Genomic DNA, 20,162 nt, shown 5'->3' with positions numbered 1-20,162 from the left:
CCAAGCTGTGTCTGGTGGTATGAAAAAAATGGGAAAACATTTGTCACTCAGTAGGTGAAAAGACATCCATTACTTCAGGGTAAATTTTCTAATTGTATTTGACCTTAATTGTCATAGAAATGAGAACTGCAACGAGAACTACACAACTGACTTCATTTACCAGCTGTATTCTGAAGAAGGAAAAGGAGTGTTTGACTGTCGAAAAAATGTATTGGGCCACATGCAGCAGGTAAATATGACCTTAAAATGACAGACAAGCTTAACTTTGTAGGAACAAAGAACATATGCTATTCAGGCATTCCAAGTGAGTCTGGGCATTAAAAAAAAAAGTCCATGGATTTGTAGGTAGCTCAGAAGTTTTTGTTAGGATTATATTTTATTGCAATTCCTTTTTTAAAAATACAGGAAAAAAATACTAGATTCTTAATGATTTTAATTTATATTCTTGTCCATATTAAAGAATTATACCCTTTAAAACAGATAACACATCTTATCTTGTTATTGTAAAACATCCTTCGAACACGCATATCTGCCCATCTGTAATTAAGAAAGCATGTGCAGATTACTTGTTCTTGCAGATGGGACAGAGGTGAGCTACTCCTTGTGGTCTTTGTACCTTGCACCTATCTATTGCACTGTACTACTTGTTAGTGAACAAGTAGTAAGCGTCTAATTTGGCCACATTAACCACCAAGACTGAGTTAGAGTGAAAAATACACAGTCAAACTTCTAAGTACTAATAGTGAAACAACTGGTTTTCCTTTTTTTAAATTTTGAGTAAGTTGTATGTATACTTCCCTTGCTCATATATTTTTAGATTATTCAACACTGAGGTTGGCACTTGCTGCATAAAATTTAACAAAGCTTAGTTTGAAGGTCAAGACCAGCATTAGTCAAACAATCTGGATCTATTTGGAACTACTTCACGTATTATTTCAGTCCCATCTGCTGCATTGAAAGTGGATGGAAAAGTCAGATGTTATATAGTATAGATAGAGGGCTTAAAAAACCCCAAACACTGTTGTTCCCAGAGTTATATAAAGGCTGCTGTTACACATGGAATGAAAACAGCCAGAGTAAAGAAAGAATGCGATTACTAGTCTGGGGAGTGCCAATGCTGTTGTTTCACGCTAGTGTAACATACACAGCACTGTGGCCCTCCGTGATCTAGCTGCAGTACAGCACGATGTTTCCCAGGTTTCCTGGGTGACAGCATCAGTGCCTGTGTTTCCAGGGCTCCCTCTGACACCCTTCAACAACAGGTTCCTGCTGTCTCTCCTGTTGACAGCAGGTTGCCCTGCGGTAGCATGGTAGCTGGGCAGTGATTCATCCTCAGCACTAAGGGGAAGTGTAAGAGCGAAAACTGCCCTGTTTATCCAACTGAAAAATATTATTGATGCAATGAGAATTCTACAGCTGCTTAATGCAAATTTTCCATGTTTTGGTGTGATTTGTGTGATGAGGGTTTTTGGTGTGCTGGATTTTCCAACAGGGGAGATGGAAATGAGGCAGAGCAGGCCCTGAACAGAGATGGCTGATAAAAGGCACAAGTGCTGGTTTGGTAACTAAACTAACCCAACCCCGGCTTACGTTCTCATGCAGGGTGGTGCGCCTTCCCCATTTGATAGAAACTTTGGGACGAAAATTTCTGCCAAAGCTATGCAGTGGATCTCCAAGAAGCTGAAAGAGACCTACAGAAAAGGTGCAGGAATATTTGGTGCTCTTCTTGTTACTGCCTTTGGTTACCTTATCTGTATATAAGAATATCATGTAAACATTGGAATGTGAGTTAGTTTGTTTCCCTCTTGAGGATGTTTTTGTTATTTAGTAATTCCTTGCTGTGCTTCCTGCAGAATGATTTCTCCTCAAGCCAGGTCTGTAATTCAGAGAGCTGTTTTCTTATCTTTCTTTAAAAAAATGCTAGTGTGAATGCAGTTTTTCATGCCTGAAGGAATTGATGGTTATATAGTTACATCTGTTCTTCCTTTTTGTTTCATGTGGCTTACATGGGAGACAGAAGAAGGTAATACGTTTTCTTTGGGAGTTTTTGTAAAGTGCCTTTTACTAAAATCTAATTTAAAATCAGATGTTAAATTCTGGTGTTATTGTCGCTTAATTAAACTATATTTCCATTGCTAATCATCAAAGCTAAATTTTAAAAGTGGCATCTCCTAACCCCATTAAAGTACTAATTGACGTTTTATCATTACATTGTTCAGTAACTGAAATTAAGCTACTGTAAGCTCCCTATTCAATTTAATTGCAGAAAAAAGGTATTTGCCCTTAGAAGTGTGAGCAAGAAAGATCCTGAATTATGTCATTCTTTGTAGGAAAAGTATTTGCCAACACCGATGACTCTGTCTGTCTGCTGGGAATGCGGAGACGCAACCTTGTTTTCCAACCGGTGGCCGAGCTGAAGAACGAAACAGACTTTGTGTATGTACATGCTGCTTACATTTTAAACATCTCAGCACAGGCTTCCTTTCACCACATCAAAGGAGCAACTTCTCCACAGTGCTGACACAGTGTTTGCCAACCGTTTTATTCCACTCCTGTCCCTGGCCCAGTCAGCCAGCGATTCACTCCATTCGTCTTCCCTAACAGCTCCGTTCTTTCTCTGCAGCCTAATTCTACTTGCAAGTCTCATTACGAATTCCAGGAATCCCCTGTCCTTTTCAGTAACTTCTTAATTGTCTTTGCTCAAGTTCCTGGAATTACCTTACTTCTGGGAGTTTAGTGGGGCAGCATTTTTGTGCCAGGTTTGGTGTTGTATTTGCCTCTAAAGAACATCCTCTGTAAAATCCCATTCCTTCAGTATTCTGTCCTTGCCAAGTCAGGGTTTGTACCTCACCACAAATGCCTGTGCCTGATCCCGTTTGCAAGGCCACGACTGTTAGAGCTGCCTTAACCTGTTTTTTTCTCTGCATCTCTCATGCAGGCACAGGATTCCCAAGGAGCAGTGGTGGCTGAAGCTGCGACCCCTGATGAAAATCCTGGCCAAGTACAAGACGAGTTATGATGTTTCAGACTCAGGCCAGCTGGAGCACGTCGCTATGCACAGCCCAAAGGAAGCAGAAACCGGAGCCATCTAAAGAAATCACTTTTAGAGTTATTGTAATAGATGCACATTGTGAGTAACAATGCTTTAGAATCGTTACAGCTTTGTTTTGTAACATTTAAATTATTGTACCAGCACTTTATGTGAAACAATTCAGATGTCACAGATTTTGTCCTGTATTTGTGTTATGTTTAAAACAAACCCTAGTATCTAATGGCTAAGCACCACGTACTGATACTCCCCTCTACCAGGAAGTGCAACACTGTTCTACGCACTCTGTAAGTTACTCATCTTCTGCACTTTGTTTCAGAGTACTTACACCCAAGACCTACGTGTAGATGGCTAGCTTTGTGTTGAGTTACAGGATGTGCTTAATCTATCTGAAGTGAAATAAAGTACTGTTGCAAACATCACGAGGCATGTGTCAGAAATACTCATTGGCTTTTAAACAGTGGGGGTAACAGTGCTTCACAGAGGGTTCTCTGCACCCTCTAGTGAGGATAAAGAGCAACTGCCCTCTTCCTGCCCTAACCCTGCAGAAAGTATTCACAGCAGGACAAGCTGGGCTGCACTGCTCCTCCAGGAATCCTTCCTCATTGTGCAGGGTGAAAAAACAAGCTATTGCAGGGGGTCAGAGGGGAGAGGAGAGAAAAGCTTTAACAATTTAAAAGGTGAAGGGTGGGATCTGGTCCTTGATTCTCATTTCCTTTCTTCAAGGCTACTAATTGACATAGTGACAAAAAAGGGTAAACTTGATTTTTGAAATCAGGCTGAAGACATGGCTAAGAACGGTTCCCTGTGCCAACTTATCTGCTAACTGGACCTTGACAAAATCAGCCATGTCATATCACACTGTGACTGAACATTGCCCAGACTCGCAAGATAAGCTGAACTTACCAGAACCTTAGAGAATACCGTGAAGCTGTGATAGGGGAGGTTTAGGCTGGATATTAGGAAGAGGCTCTTTACTGAGAGGGTGGCTGGACACTGGAACAGGCTACGCAGGGATGTGGTCACAGCACTGAGTTTGGCTGAGCTCAAGCAGCGTCTGGATGATGCTCTTAGTCTCCCATGCTCTGACTTGGCTGGCCTGGTATGGACCCAGGAGGTGGGACTATGATCCTGATAGGTCCCTTCCACCTCAGGAGATGCTATAAGTCCAGGATTTTACTAATGAGGCAGGAATGGCTGATTCACGCACTAGGCTGCAATTCACTACAGATGGAAGGTCCTGCCACACAGCTCCTGCACCTGCAGGTACCTCATTCAAAGGAAGCTGGAATTGTCACACCAAAGAACAAACTCTGGCAGCATGAGATACTGTTTTTATATATCCATCAGCAAACATGATTTCAAACAAACACAATTTAAAACTAGAGTTTTACACATACAAAAATATTTAATTTATATAGTATTCATATGCGAATGGAGGAAGGAGTCCTCAGTGAAATATTATGGTCTGTCTTCGCCATACCAGCAAATCATTCTTACTCTCCAACACTCTGTAGGGTTAGAACATTTTTCACATGGTTAGTTCAAGGACAGCTTTTACTTGGTTTGTTGCACACCAGTAAAAGCAGCAACGAACACTGATGTTGGGACCATAGCACAGTTTAAAGTTACTACAAAGAACTAATTATATGGTCACACAGATGGTGTGTTTCGGGTCAGCTCGGGTGTTCAGCAGTAAGTCATCGTTTGACCCATGAGGGATCTTTGGTGATATCTGCATTTTCTGGGCCCAGTACAGCTTGACCACGAGTGCTCTTCCCCACTGCAAGATACCTGCAAGAAGACACAACCCCAAACACATGAGAAGCTGCTGCATGCAGTTATCCATAACTCTGCTATACAAGGAAAAATGATCCCTATCTCAGGAAGAAGTGCTGTTTGTGTTCACAGCATCGTCTGGACTGACAAGTGTCTCCTCCCCAGTCATCACAACACCACACTGCCAAGATCCAGGCGCCTTTGCTCTGCCACCCTCAGCAGTGGAATTCTGAAGCAGCACAAAGGGTTACAAGTCCTGCAGAACCAGCTCATACCGCCAGGACCTGGATGCCTGAGTACACTCCTTCTCCTGGCAGTTTCTGGACCCTTCAATATTCCCACAAATTCAGAATGTAAGGGGGATTTACATCCTCTAAAATGCAATAAGCAGGACAGAATTAACCTCTCTCTCCCCGTTCCAAAAGCAAATGGTGAAAGCAGTACAAAAGTCCAAGGGAAGAAATCCAAGAACTTCAGTACAAACACTTGGGGTTTTGTTCTGCTTTTCAAGTCAACATGTTCCTAAACCAAGCACAGACTTACTTGTTTGATACATCAACCAGGTTATCACTGTTGACAGCAAAGAGTTGTTCCCTGTGCGACTGCTTCATTTCATCCGAAATCCCATGTAAGAAGTGATTCATTCCTGGGGAAATAAAAAACAAAACCCCACCCCGCACTGGTGTACTGGAATTGGTTTAGTTTGTCAAAAAATCTAAATGTATTGGTGATCCAGGAAACCTACAGCATCCCAACATGGTCCATCCCATGGTGCCTCAGTACTCCCCTCAAAGTACTTCCCTTTCACCAGCCTTTCATTTTTTGTACTGTGGTTTGTAACAACAAACTCTCAGAGTTTGCAATCTGTTGCAGTATACGTGCAACAAAGGTTTGATCCCTGTTTGCACTACACACAGAAATGTGCATACAAACACTCTAAGGCCTTTGTTGGAATCTTACCTATGGTATTTTAATGTTAATATTAACACTGGTCCATGATCAACCAGAGAACTCCAAAATAATGATAGAAAAGCTTGTTGCTACACAAATAATCATGGTGGGGGGAGAAGAGTGGCTTGGAAGGACATCTGTCAACTAGTCCAAGCTCTTGCCCAAAGCAGGGCTGACTCCCAAGTCTGAGAAGGCAGTGCTCATCCTTGCGCAGGGCCCCAAGACGAACAGGGCTGCTGCTCCACTACGACAGCTTCCAGGCCCATCAAGCAACACCCTTCCATTCAGGTGTCACTACAGGTGACAGAGCTCCAGTAAGATGCATCTTCAACTGTCAAAGAACATAAGTCATGGCGTTCTCAAACAAGGATGTTCAACATGAACGTTTCATTCATTTGCACCTTAATCTGATTACGTTTTTTAACTGCCCAGACCAAACCCAAGTTCCATCAGCTGAAAGCTGACTTCCTTTGAAGCCCCCCTGTTGACCAAGTTAGCGTCAATACAAGCACATATTGAAATAACACTAATTTTAACCCTTTCTGTATAGGGCAGGAACGTATTCCATTTTTTTTTTCAAATTTAGCAAAATTTGGGATTGAAATGAAATTGAGATTAAGCGAGAAGTGACCTGAGCAAACTGAAAAGAGGTGAGGATACTCCCAGGCCATCAGAAGTATACAGATCTGTACAGATATTGTAGCACAGAGCAGACTTTTATGCTTCAACTTCTTCAGAAGTATGCACAAAAGGTCGGTGACATTCACAGCCAATACAGACACTCGTGTCAGGAAAATAATCCTTAAGGTTTTCATTGAATCAAGAGATGAGTATTTCTTTATTTTGCTTCTATCTAATGCCCTTTCTGAGGCTAAAATTGTTCCTTAATCTACCTCCTCACCTCCTGGTCTCACATCTGCCCAGTACAGACTGTAGCAGATGATACAGTTCAGCAAACTTTTTTCCCCCTTTAAACTTAAACAAAAAATAAACAAATACTGATAGCACTGGGAGGCTGGTGAGACCATACCTCTGTCTGAAGGAGCTATTGGTGCATCTACAGCAGCAAATACTGCTAGCTTAGCTTCATCGATATCTTCTTGGGTGAATTCTCCAGATTTGGCCCAGTCAACTGCTTTTTCAAATGTTTTCAAGGTGGCCAACGAATTTGGGTCTCTTAAAAAAAAAAAAAAAGTCAAATGAATTAGTTTGGTCTTACAAAATTAAATACTGTAATTGCTTTGTGTTTGTTTCATCCATAGTTTACTATGCCTGACATACACATACATACAAGGGGATTAAACTGAGTGATAAACTTCCTTTCTTTACAAAGAGAGGTGGGAGGGGTGATTTATTTGGGGTTTTGTTCTGATGTTCAGAAGGAGTGTTACAAACCAAGCATATTTTCCAATTTAGATACACAAATACAGCAAGTTCAGTTGCCTAGAAGTAGTTCCAAGGCAGCATGTAGAGAACTGGTGTTTAAAAAGATGGTCAACCAGCACTGTTTACAACTGGCTATCAGTTTGCTGCAACAGCTTAGTAAGCACAACTGCCATTAATATCAACTCCAGTAGTATTTATGATATGCCCTATCTTCTCCAAGTTGTGTTTCCCGCTACACCTGTTCCTGCTCTCTGCAAAACAGGTGAAACAGGTTAACAGCTACTGAAATACCAACCAGGACAAGCCCTACCATGCTGAAACTTCACAGACAGGCAAGGCTGCTCGAATTTTAGCCAGGAATCCTGACTGAGTACTGTGCTTTGGTTGCCTTTGGTCTAGAGAAGTTATTTAAGCCAGGACTCTAGCCACACAGCTTTGTAACAAGCTCCAGTTCAAACGTGATCCAAAAGCACTCTGGTCAGACCAACGCAAGATTAACTGTTCTGGAGTGAGGAAAGAGAGAAAAAGAGAAAAGCAACTCTAGCTCATCACCAGCAATGCTTTCTGCTGAACCTCTGATTATTCTGGCCAGTCACCAAAGGAAGCTGCAGCATTTCAAACATCTACTGCCTGGTCTCAAATTTAGAATGATCTTGAATTCCTTTTCAGGTCCCCCTCAAGCCAGGACGAAACAAGCGAGAGCCAATTGTATGAAAGTCTGGTACCAAGAGAGTACACATGAAGGACAGAAACCAGAAAGCTGGGAGGGGTTTATCAACAGAACTGATACACCTTCAACAACTGCTATGACCGTCTGCAGCCCTGAATTACTTTGTGATTCAACATTTTTTGTATTTCACTTGATCTTGAGCGAGAGGAACAACTAAGTCAAAAAAACATATATGTGAGGGCAGTCAGCAGCCCCCTCACACATGAACACGGAAGAGTGAACCAGCTGTTGTTACCTGTAGGAGAAGAAAGTGAATATGCCATTGTGACTCAGTTTAGCACCTCCACCGTAAGCCCCTCCTTTCTCTCTGATTTCTCTGTGTAGGAATTTAGCTGTCATCAACCGTGCAAGAATTCGAAGGCTGTAATGACAGAAATAGCAACAGCAAAGATGTTAAACTGGACAAGGGTAACATACCCAGCTTCCTCTAGAGTTCACAGAAATCCCCATCTGCAATAGTTGTACCTTCTTGTAAGCTACAACAGCAACAGTAACGCTCAATATTTAATAATAGCTGAATAAGGTGACAGCATTAAGAGAGGCACTGCTTTGGAACGTTCCTTGATTATTTCCATTTAATTCATCTTTATGAAATATAAAGCACGTTCCTAAAGTTTGTTTCATGCAACAGGATTGGCAATTCAGACCCATTAAAGCAGGCAGGGCTGTTTATTTGGTAGTTAGGGAACAGCAGACCCTCATTACTTAATCTCAGCATTCACTAAAACAGGGCATTTCCAAGCCTAGGCACGCAAAGACTGCTCCATAAAGGATTTGTGACAAATGCACCATGTTTTCTATCAACACTCCTTCTTTCTGTGGTCAGCCTCACACTTTCCATGTTGCTCTGTGCTATGCAACACACAGAGAAGCTCCCTGCAGATTCTGTTCCCACCTTGCATAGTCCGCAGCTGTGAAGGGCACTGTTCGAATGCATTCCCCCACGTAGTTCACTGGGAAGGGAAGTACAAAATGGGTCTTCATCTGGCACGGTTTGAAAGTGGGGTCCTAGGAGAAAGATGGATTGTTGTCACAGTTAGCATCGGGGAGGCCACCAATCCATGTGAGAACTCCAGCCTTTCTGAGAGCTGTGAACTTCCACCAGCAATAGCAGAAGTGCTGAAGCTGCCACATGACTAACACCACAGTCACTGAGGTGTGGCTTGTGCCTGCATAAACGGCCCAGCACACAGAAGTGCCTTGGGAAACTGAAGCACACAGACACTGGCCCTTGAGCTATCACCAATGAGCTTCCCCCACCATGCTGCCCCTGCTATGTCTCTGACTGAACCACGTGTTCGGAACTCTCCGCTAGAGAAAGGGCACAGTCACCATATCACGTGTCAATCCACCTACTCAATTTAGGTATTAAAACTAGGTTCAGAAGCTGAAATCCATAAAAAAAATGCAAACTATTTGAGAACAGCAGCAGTCACATGAATTTCTGCTCCAACATCCTCTGCAATATACTCTTCCTCACAGCTCCACTTCAAAGCTTCCTGTCTTTTTTGTGTCTCCAGCCCCCCACAGAACTCATTGCTTTACCCCTGTCACACATACCCCTGCTTGTGTGCCTACTTAAGCATTATCAGTGCCTTACACACCTCCCCCAGCTTTAATGACCTCACTTCAATGCTCCCAAGTCTTTCTTAACTTCAGAAACCTGCTTCCCAGCCCCTTGCAGCTCTCTGGCTGGCTGGGCCAAGCACAGCGGCGTATACACAACTGGTCAGCAAGCAAAACCACAGGCTGAGCTACCTCTCACTACTTCTCCAAAAAGAGAGCTCACCCTGCAGCCAAATACATTTTTTAATTCTTACTTAATTGTCACTGATCCTCCTCTGTCAGTTATCACTCACATTGGGAATCATTTAGGAAGGAGAGGAAGTAAAGGAAAAGGGGGTAACTGGGAGTGACACCACACAGATGTGCTTCTGAAGCCAGGATAAAAATAAAATCAACATCACTTTTGACACACAGCACAGGCAGGTGTTTGCCTGCAAACACAGGTGTGAAGTTAGCTAGTGACCTTCACACCAGAACCAGAAAGGATTACACAGAAGGATGAAGTAGTCCAATGGCTAGTTCAAAGAAATAATCCAGTTAGCGGGTGGAACCAAAGGGCATGTTATGTTTCAGCTTCTGAATAGCAAGAGCATCTCTAACAGCTTAAGGTGGACCATTAGTATCAGTAACAGTCCTCTAATTCCAATATCCCCAACCAATAAGATACTCACATTAACTAGCTTCCTTGTGATCTGCAAACCAGTAAGTGCTTCGCTTCCCACATGTTGGACTTCTGAAGATTTCTACAAGAGACCCAGCCCCCATATGAAAAGATTATGCAACAACTTCAACTAATAATACTACAAACACAACCCTGACCCTTCAAACCTATCTGAAAGCACTACAAGACTATGCCTTCACAGACATATATAAGCAAGTTTTACTTCTAACATTACTTCTTTATATTTGGACTTCCAAGCTAATGCCACAAACTTCAGTACAAAATTACTCTTTTGGAAAGACACCAAAACAGAGATTAAATGTGGCCCAGAAAGTTTCAGACTGTCACGTCCCTTCTGGGTCAGGGAACTTATCCCAGTCTCATCAGATATTAAGACAGATCTGCATACTAACAAAGCAGATCCTTTGTCAGCTCCATCGAGCCAAGCACATTTTATGCCCAATGTCCAGACAACGAAACAAATTCCTATGCAACTGAGAAGCTGCATATTATGTCCCATTTCCTTCTGGCCAACGCTTCAAGTAGAGCTCTGCTAAAAAAGAAATCAGTTTTATGTGACAGAGAACTTCTCTTTCCATATCCCACACAAAAGCAGTAACCTCAGGGTAAGGCTTGACAGCTGATCTACAGGACTACTGCTGCCTGTTTAACTGAGGTGAAGGCAGCTTCTGTGGCAAAACACAGAGCAGTTTATCACAGAGCTGACTCTTGCAAATTCCTTCAGACATCTTTGTAAGGATGTGGTGTCTGAGTTCCAGTGATCTTCTCCCGATTGCACAAGATCACACCCAACTGTCTGATGACCTAGACACAAATGAAGTAATTTCTTACCTCAATCACATGGGGACGAACAGGTTTTCTCTCTTTTTTACTTCTAGCTATGCCCTTTATAAATTTCTCTACTTCTTTAGATGCTTCTGGTATCTGTTGAGGTGCTGCATTCACTGAACATCTGTTAAAAAGTACACAGCAATTTTAAAAACATGTTATAGTGTTTTCAGACAGTCATTCATAATTTGCACCACTTTGTCTCCATACACATTTCCTATTAAATCATCTGAATGTTAGATTGGTGGTCACTGATAAAAAAGCAACACACTCAAAGCAAACACACAAAAAGTCACAGGCCAGTTGCTTTCCTTTTGCTTGCCCAAAACCACCTTCAGACCTAAACTTTAGCAGCAGCTGTCACACCACTTCTGTGCACAGGACAAAACTACTACTACATCAGTTTTGCAAATATAAGCATCTTAGAAGAAAATGCCCTCTGTATTCTGTCTTTACAGACAGACCTACCATGGTTTTAAACAGTACACATCTTTCCATAATTTTATCCATCATTTCATGCTTCCCTAAAAAACACTTCACAACTTATGTCACTTCAAATGGACTTAATTTTGGAACTAATAACACCTGAAGTGCTACCAACACCTTAAAGTGCCCTCTTACTTTTCCAATAGCAGATTTCAGAATGTTGCTACTTTTCCTTGTAGGAGAAAAATAATCCAAATCAAACTTATTCTACTGTTACAGTACAAAACTGTACTTGTGTCCTGGGTACCTTTAAGGAAAAAAAAAAGGCAAAACTTTGAGTATTTCTAGAACATCCTGTTTACACACCTTTGGTACAACAGTTACAGATTAAATTAAGTTTCTCCTACCTGTTAAAAACTGAAATGGGCCATAGCTACACTCTGCAAGCAAGGAGAATTTAAGCTGGTAACATTTTTGTACTTTTTCCAGAGTTCTCCTCTCCCCAAACCCCAGAACTCCATGATGCACACTGAGAAATACACACTCACGGGCCACAGCCTCTCTTTAACCATAAAACTGCTTTTCTTTTTAGGGGAACTCACCTGATGTTGTCACTATTCAATAAATACTTCTTAATGCGCGGCAGTTTGCGCAGGATTGGTTTAATATCGGGCATTTCTGCTATTCTCTTCATCAGCTTCACCTGCGTGGGAAGGCAGAGAGACGACAGATTAGGAAAGGATTAGCAAAGCCAAGTGCTGTGATTCCAAAGCCAAGTAGTTGGGCCTCACTGAAGGACTCTGTTAGCTTTTCACCTGATCCATCCCGCTGAACATCTCCTGCAGCTCTCCAGAGGGTGTAAGGTTTTTGCTGGCTCTGATGGAGGCATACAAATGCCCGCAGTCTGGAATCCCATTTGACAGCTCCTGGGCTGTTTTCTTAACCAGCACTCTGAAATGCTCTTCCTCCTCAAATCGGGGGCTGAAGAAAAAAACCACAAAAGTACAAGCAGGTCTCTCATGCAAAACCACACCAATGGAATACTGATGCATTCATCATCCCAGGTTCAACCTAAAGCTCTTTAGACTGTTAACTCTCCCCATTTAATCCATTATATAGTCATGCAAATGATGGAATACTTAGGTTTAGAAAGTTAGAGCCATTCAAAGGTAGAGTTACTAAAAGAAATCCCAAAGCAGGTTCTCTAAGAAGGGAATAGATAGAAAAAGAGGGGAAAAAAAAAAAAAGAAAAAAGAAAAAAAGAGAAGCCAAAACACATGCAAAGCCACACATAAACAAATGAAACCCAATGTACTGTACTTGTTAAATATTTCACTCCATAAATGCATCATGTCTGGCAGATTTCTATCCAAGCAGAGAGATGAAAAGAGCACACCCTGAAGGAAAAAACAAAAGACACAAAACCCCCACGCTTCACACAAGACAGTCAAAGCAATGGCCTGAGAAATGCACAGTAACTTTTTATGAAAGCAATGCAGTGATGCAAACCTTATGCTACACATCACAAAACCACTTTAACGCAGGCTGTACTACTGAAATCAGAGCAGATATGAAATGTGATTGTTCTTCACACAAAGCAAGCCTGTCAATTCCTCCCTCAACAATCAGAAGGAGTTCAGAAACAGAATTTCTGATTTTTCACGTGAAGGACAAATAAAACTGTTGTGGGGATGGCACCTTTCTGCAAAGGGGTTCCCCTAATTGAACTCCAGGATCCAGGGGAGCAGAAAACAGCAGCAAACCCCGGAAAGTCTATGAAAATCTGAAGAGGTGTTGCTATAACTGTTATGCCCAATACCAAGATCTAATGCTCTTTCAAGCATTGCATGTTTCTGAATCATACTGACAGTGACACACACCCATAAGCAGCACTCTGTATGGAAAGCACTACACCATTCTGTCCTCTAGTCTGTGTTTCCAAAATTTTTGCACCTCTCAAATATACAGCAACAAATGTTAGCGAAGTACTGTCTTAAAACAATCACCCCTTACAACAAAGTATTAACTGTAATTGTCAAATCCTTATCTTATGCTAAAAGGGTTTTATACACAAAGTTTTCAATACACATCAGCTGACTGTCTTGCTGGGAGCCCTGACTGACCCTTAACTACAGAGCTGTTACTACAAGTGTAACATCTTCAGGTTTATGATTAATTTACCTGTTCGTACACATCCAGGTGTGAATCATCTGGAATGATATGTGGGCTGACAGACATCCCACCTGTTTTCAGTTCTATTTTCTGGGCTTGTTCCCTGTAATCCAGGGCTCCACATCCCATCCTGCAGAGAACAAGAGTTTTACTTCCATTTTCAGAGCATGCCAACACCAGGGTCCATACACCATTCATAAAGGAGACTGTTTAAGACAATATTAATGTAGCAACTAAACAATGTGGAGGGTTATCAAGCAAACGTAATACTTCACACCTTATGAAAAATAATACACTGAGCCTTGCAATTAAAGCATCTTGTTAATTCAAAATGGTAAATTAAAAGTGTGCTTTATGTACAGACTTGCTACCAACATCCATAAGGAACTGCAGGAGTTACACCACATAAGCTGTTATCACCAACAAAAAGAAGAGGTTCCTCCCAGGCCAGGTGACTTGTTCTGCCCTGTGCCACTCTCCACCCTGTGATGGGGTCAGTGTTCTTGTGACCACAAGGCCAAGTCAGACCAAAAATCTATCCAATGAAAACTTTAATTTCTGCTAGACTGCTTTTCATTCTTTTAATTTTCCAATCTGTTTGGGGATTGCTTTTGTTGGTGCTGGGGAACAAGGCAATGCAGAGACTGATGGAGAAGGGGGGAGAAGTTATCAGCTCTGTGGTGAAGAGGGAAGGCCACTGTTTCTGCAGGACACCAACTTATCAGCATTTCCCTTCAACAAGAAGAGCTGCAGGACTTATTAGAAGCAATATTATTTCAGTAAGCTGTATAACATCTTATTGCTTTAGCTTCTAAGAAAGTAAACCTCACTTTGTAATGACATTGCAGAAGAGGGGCACGTATGGTTTGAGCTCCTCAGGAAGCGTGTTCAAGCTGGAAACAGCTCTGAAATAAACCACCCCATTGGTTGGCTGAGCACAGTACTGGACAGGAACTTCATCAGCTAGGGATAAAAAATAAACACAAAAGCAAAGAACAACCAACAGCTTATTATAAATGCATAAAAGCAAATAAATCTTACAAGAGCTTCATATTGAGTAATTTTTGTTGGCACTTTAAAGCCACTTGTTTAAGCTTTGCACATTGGATTGAATGCTGGGCTGAAGGGGTTCTATTGTTTCTGACTATGGTAAGGTAACAGATTCCTGGGCAATCTGATAAGAGAATTCTGTTGACAGGGGCCTCTACAAGAAGTAACATTCAAGTAAAGAACAGCAATTTATTTCTGAACACCTCAAGAAGTTGTTCTTATGGTTTGCCTTCATCACCCAAAATTCAAGGAAAGTAGGTTCCCACGCTGTAGGTACTATTCTGAGCAAGGGCAACAGACTGTACACATTAGAATGTTCACAAAACTAGGTCATTTCATTATTAATTTATACAGTAGTTGACGTCTGCTGACAGTGTTTGTTAGAAATATTCTACAGAGCAATATTACCTGCAAGATTGTGACAGAAATGTAACAAAACTGAGATCTACAATTTCTTATTTCATCAAGCTGTGGGGTAGATGAGCAGGGAGAAACCTGCACTGAAGTCATGAAGGATAACAACTGGGTTGTGGGTTTTTCTATGGCTCCTGTCCATCATATTCTGTAAAAGCCAAGTAGGAAGGCAGAGCAGGAAGGAAGGGTGCTGCACCCTGGGTAAGTGTTTGTAAAGGGAGGAGATTGCTCAAGAGCAGAGGAACTTGCCACCTAGAGAGTCCTCTGGCTGCAGGGCTGGGTGGGCAGCGATTTCGCAGGCAGCTCCCTTCGGAGCCAGAGCCCTGAGGAGCAGGTGGCTGTTTCGGGCTGAGGACAGCCCCATATCGCCCCTCAGAGGCAACAGCGAGAAGCGACCGCAGATCCACTGCAAGCTGTCGGCTGCGGAGCCGCTGGGACTACAGGAAAGGAGCTGCGGACAGCAAGCCGTGAGCATGTATAGGCTTCGTAAAGAGCAGAAAGAAGATCAACACCCGGCAAGCAGCGAGGCGACACTGCAATGGTGCTGCTCCTGTGAGGATGAAATAGCATTTACACCAACCTGCCATTGTTGTCTCCAGCACAGTGAATGGGATTTTGGGCTCAATGTCGGACACCTTTAGAGCTGGGAGACAAGAGGTATCCTGAGGTTTGCTTTGAAGATCAAGTAATTCCAAACCTAGGGGAGCAGAACACCCACTTGTCATTTTCAGCTGTTAATGGAAGTGCAGAAAAAGCACAAAAGACTTTCAAGTTCAGAGTTTTCTATCAACAGTTCCTTCAAATATTGTATGAAACAAATCCTGCAGATTAGCACGTCACAACAGCAAAGAGATCACTCTGTCTCAGTAAATTCTCATTCCAAAGTCCCCCTCACATCCTGTTGACAGTAACCTGCAATTTAAACCCTGAAGAACTGGCATCTGCAGCCTGTCCTGTCACCCAGCTCTGCAAACACCAACCTAGGCAACCCAGATCAGGTAAGAAGCTTCTTTCTAACCCATTCCCCCCCAGTTCTTACTAAGTGCTCTGTCAATGATGTAATCAAATTGTTGTGTTTAATTTTACATTCCAGCCTCTTGCAGATACTAGCTGGTCACCTCTAAGTACTCTCCAATGTACTTACCTCAGTAGAAAACCTTCTCTGATTTTCTGCTTCCCTATCCCCTACCTATTACTAAAGCTTTGGAAGATTAAGGCTGGTTTTTTTTTGAGGATTTCTATGACTAGATCACTATTTTCACAAAATCAGATGACTGTTCAGGGTTTCCAAGTTTAAGCTACTGTCTAGATTAAGTTAAAAAAAAAAGGTTATTTCTGCAGTTGGCTTTTTAAGTGGAAAAACTAAGAACTACAAATGTAAGTTATATAGGAGCATGGAGCAGCAGACTTCATAGGCTCAAAACCAAACAGCTTCAGAGAAAATAATGGAATTCATCTTGTACTGAGTACAAGTTAACACAGAAAAGAATAAGCAGACTAACATTTTTAAACTTTCTTTGGACCTCCTGGAGACGTTGAACATTCTATTTTTGAGAGTTAAATCTAATGGAATACGCCAATCATACACTGTACAGCAAACATTACTCAGCGTAGCCCCCAACACAGACACACAAACTTCCAACAAAAAAACCCATCCCTTTCAGAGCAAATGCTGGAGAGCACCTGAGATTTGAAGATATTCTACAAAACACCAGCGAAAAAACTGGCTGTGTTTTTAAGAAGTTACCCCAATAAAAATATGAAAAAAAAAAAATCACATTAACCTTTTTCAAAGACTTGTCTTTTTCCTTCTTCAGAAAGAGCATTGACCTTTTTTTCCAGCTTTTCTGCTTCCATTTTTGCTTGTTTATCATGGTAGTCTTTCTCTGGACTCATTGCCAGAGTCAGTCTATGTGGATTATCCTGTAGAAATATATCCCAAAACAAGGCATTATTGAGGGCAACATCCTCCTGTTTTGCCTCACATTATCATTCCATCCGCAGCAGATAAAAACAGTCTGCACATTGTTTGGCTTGCCTATTATCAAAAGTATCACAAACAGGCAATCTGAACTCTTCATTCCATACTGGACAGCCTGCTGCAAGGATGGAGAAGAGAGGCAGCTTGCCACAAGAACAGGCACGACCAACCTTCTGTGAAAATTGAGTGTGGAGTCAGAATCCTTCAACAGCACATAGTACTCATTAGTTTAATTAAATCAAGGTTAAACAACTGTACATAACACTGCAGAGTGGCGTGCCACAAACTGTATCTGGAGAACGTTCTAAGATGGGGAATCTGGTTAAATGCAGGAGGGTTTCATGAAACACCTCTTTCAACCTGCCCAAGCTTGAGCTCACAGAGATGCCATATGATGTAAAACGTACATGCCTTATCTTGCTCAGAAACACTTTACAGTGGTCTTGCTGCCAGAGAACTCCATGCATTATGCAAGTGTCAGGACTGCTGTGCAATTTCTTTGTTTATAATGGACTGTGGAATTTCAGTAACAAAATTACCCACGCAGCCTCCATTTTATGTGACACTGGGAGGCTATTCAAAAAATAACAACCTCAAACATTGCCCATTTCAAAGCAGGAGTCAAACTGCAACATCTGTCACTGACAGACACTGCTAATAATTTGGGGCAACATAATCGGATCCTGGTTTATGAGTTTATCTCCCGCACTTATGTGGAAAGACTGTGGAAACCTGGTTGATTGACTACAGAGTTGAAGGGGAAAATGGAAAAGTAACCAGGCACAGTGAAATGGGAAGGATGAACAGCATTCTCTCCCTTGCTCCCAAGCCTTCCTGCTTTATTAATCTCCAGGCTCAATGTACAACACCACATAATCTTCTGATAGAAATACATCCAATTATTATCATTAATTCCTACTGAGTCATGTTTTTGCCTTAGCCCCCCTTAGCAGAACTGCATAGTAAAGGACACTTAAAAACACCGCACCCGTGTTTCTTCCCTACAAAAGCCAAAACTTTGACAGCTCCCTGCTACTTCCAGACACTAATAATGCCTTTAGGGAAAAAGATTTCAATTGATGCCACTGACTATATGAGAAGCAGTATTTACTCACTATTAAATCAGGTTGGAGGTTACATGTAATAGATCTGCACTTCAAAACAACTTGAACAATTTGGGTAAAAAAAAAACACCCAAAGCAACCCAAAACGCCACCAACAAAACAAACACCCCCACACCTCCACCCCCAAACCTACTTTTGCTCTACTACCACTGTTTATTTTTCTTTGTCATCAGCAAATTCAGGGCTTCAGAAGTATTCAATGTTATCATGCCTTTACTGGTTATAACCCTTCAAGAACTCCAGTAGAACATATGGAGAGGAAAAAATGAGCAGAAAGAAACTAGCACGGATGGCCACATTCAGACAGCAGCTCAGCAAACAGGAGGAACACCAGAACAATCTTATTTAAAACCAAAGTAATTCTGAGGAAGAAAAAAATATATCTTGCTATGCCAATACATATCACTAGGCCTATATCATACATATCACTATGCCCATAGTCCTCTGTTCACACCTGAGCTTCTCATGACGAAACACCCATGTGCCCATCTAACATCAGGCATCACATTCAGTAAAACATCACCATTTGATCAATTTCTAATATGTGTTTCCAAACATCCAACCAGACAATTTTTCCCATTTTGAGAAGCTGTCACTCCAACCATTTAAAATTAATGTGCTTCATTCAGAAGTTCTGCTGTTCACTCACACATAAAAATAGGCAGTATGGTTATAAAAAAAAATAAATCAGCTTTCAGTTAAATTTTAACTACAAACTTGTTTAAAAAGTAATACTGCAGATATTTCTCCAGAAGTTTTCTTACCTTAAAATAGGTTTTAACTTTTTCCTGAAGGAATGTGGGGTTTTCTTTAAGGCACTGCCTGAACCGGGAGACTTTATCTGCAATCTTCAGAAGCTCCACTGGATCCCCATCTTGATTCCAGCAGGAAGCTATATACTGAATGGAAAAGAGTTAATTAGGTAAGCAGGACCAGGGCAATCCATCCACATTTCTATAACTGCATTCCAAAGCAACCTTATCATTTATATTTTAATAGCAGACATATAATGAGTAGTTTAATATAGTTGGAGGGGGAAAAAACTCTGAAATCTCTGTTCAGATTAAAGGGCTATTCCATCATCATCTTTGCCCTGTTCTCTCCATTCTGTCCTGTAACTCTGTCTTGTCAAACCACCTTTCTTTCTTTTTATTTCTTTCTTTTGCATAGGTGTGCATATCTGTATTCTGGAAACGCATTGTAATATTCTTTCCTCCATCCTATTTAAAATTAAACTATATTTTTCTGCCCAAGAAAGGAGGACAAAAGGAACAGGTGGCACAGACAAAGTAGCACATAAATATCACAGTCTACTCATTTATTATATCAGTCAGATGAAATGATTTATAATAAGGTAACTCAAACATGTAACACAGATAGGACTTCAGAGAAAGAATCACTGAATAGTTTTGGTTGGAAAAGACCTTTAAGATCATAAAATCTAAGCACTAAACCATGTCCCTAAGCTCAATATCTATGTGTGTGGTAAATCCCTCCAGGGATGGTGACTCAATCACTTCCCTGTGCAACCAGCTCCAATGAAGATACTAAATAACTAGAAATATCCCCAGGATATTTCTTTTGGAAGGTTTTTTTATTCTACTTTTCTTCTCTGGTTTGAAACTATCAAGTTTGCTTGAGTTGCTATTGAAAGTTCTTCAAATACACCCACAGGGCAATATAGCAAAACTTTCTCCATTTGTACTCTGTGTCAATGGGGAAAAAACAAAACAAAGCAAAATAATAATAATAAAAAATATCTCAAGAGATTTGAAGGAAAAAGCCCTTAAAAGCATATAGGAAGCAAATGTAACAGAACTGTCAAAACTCCCTTCTGCTTACTTACCTCTTTAATTACAAGCAGCTATCACAAGCCTTTCAGATTTTTTCAGCAGTATCTGTTCCTGTTTTGTGGAAATTCCTTAGTATGTTTTAAAGAATACTATTCTTCCAGAATATGCTCGAGTTAATTCTCTTAAAAGAAAAGCAGTCTATACTTATTTCAGGCTTACGTGGGGTCACTG

General features: G+C 41.3%; 2 protein-coding genes across 5 annotated transcripts in view; one reads left to right on the top strand and one right to left on the bottom strand.

Moving 5' to 3' along the window:
- Positions 1-3,471, top strand: part of PFKP (phosphofructokinase, platelet) — a gene marked incomplete at its 5' end in the record, with an annotated part of 41,303 nt that extends 37,832 nt beyond the window's left edge. For all 4 annotated transcript variants that reach the window (XM_084260134.1, XM_084260133.1, XM_084260132.1 and 1 more), the window contains 4 exons: positions 118-229; positions 1,603-1,702; positions 2,331-2,436; positions 2,939-3,471. In XM_084260134.1, coding sequence (XP_084116260.1) covers positions 118-229; positions 1,603-1,702; positions 2,331-2,436; positions 2,939-3,092 — 472 coding nt within the window. In that variant the 3' untranslated portion in view covers positions 3,093-3,471. The remainder of the gene's footprint in view (positions 1-117; positions 230-1,602; positions 1,703-2,330; positions 2,437-2,938) is intronic.
- Positions 3,472-4,370: 899 nt separating this feature from the next.
- The window catches only part of PITRM1 (pitrilysin metallopeptidase 1), a 28,727-nt gene continuing 12,935 nt past the window's right edge, over positions 4,371-20,162 (bottom strand). Inside the window, exons 11-25 of the mRNA XM_084260032.1 lie at positions 18,903-19,037; positions 16,818-16,956; positions 15,614-15,730; positions 14,400-14,532; positions 13,579-13,699; positions 12,718-12,794; positions 12,213-12,378; positions 12,000-12,100; positions 10,975-11,095; positions 10,133-10,204; positions 8,791-8,903; positions 8,131-8,256; positions 6,810-6,955; positions 5,372-5,474; positions 4,371-4,843 (exon numbers count right to left, since the gene is read on the bottom strand). Coding sequence (XP_084116158.1) covers positions 4,750-4,843; positions 5,372-5,474; positions 6,810-6,955; positions 8,131-8,256; positions 8,791-8,903; positions 10,133-10,204; positions 10,975-11,095; positions 12,000-12,100; positions 12,213-12,378; positions 12,718-12,794; positions 13,579-13,699; positions 14,400-14,532; positions 15,614-15,730; positions 16,818-16,956; positions 18,903-19,037 — 1,764 coding nt within the window. The 3' untranslated portion in view covers positions 4,371-4,749. The remainder of the gene's footprint in view (positions 4,844-5,371; positions 5,475-6,809; positions 6,956-8,130; positions 8,257-8,790; positions 8,904-10,132; positions 10,205-10,974; positions 11,096-11,999; positions 12,101-12,212; positions 12,379-12,717; positions 12,795-13,578; positions 13,700-14,399; positions 14,533-15,613; positions 15,731-16,817; positions 16,957-18,902; positions 19,038-20,162) is intronic.

Source organism: Gallinula chloropus (genome assembly GCF_964237585.1).
Source record: "Gallinula chloropus genome assembly, chromosome: 2".
NCBI classification, from domain to species: domain Eukaryota; kingdom Metazoa; phylum Chordata; class Aves; order Gruiformes; family Rallidae; genus Gallinula; species Gallinula chloropus.
This window is presented reverse-complemented; position numbering and strand designations above follow the sequence as displayed.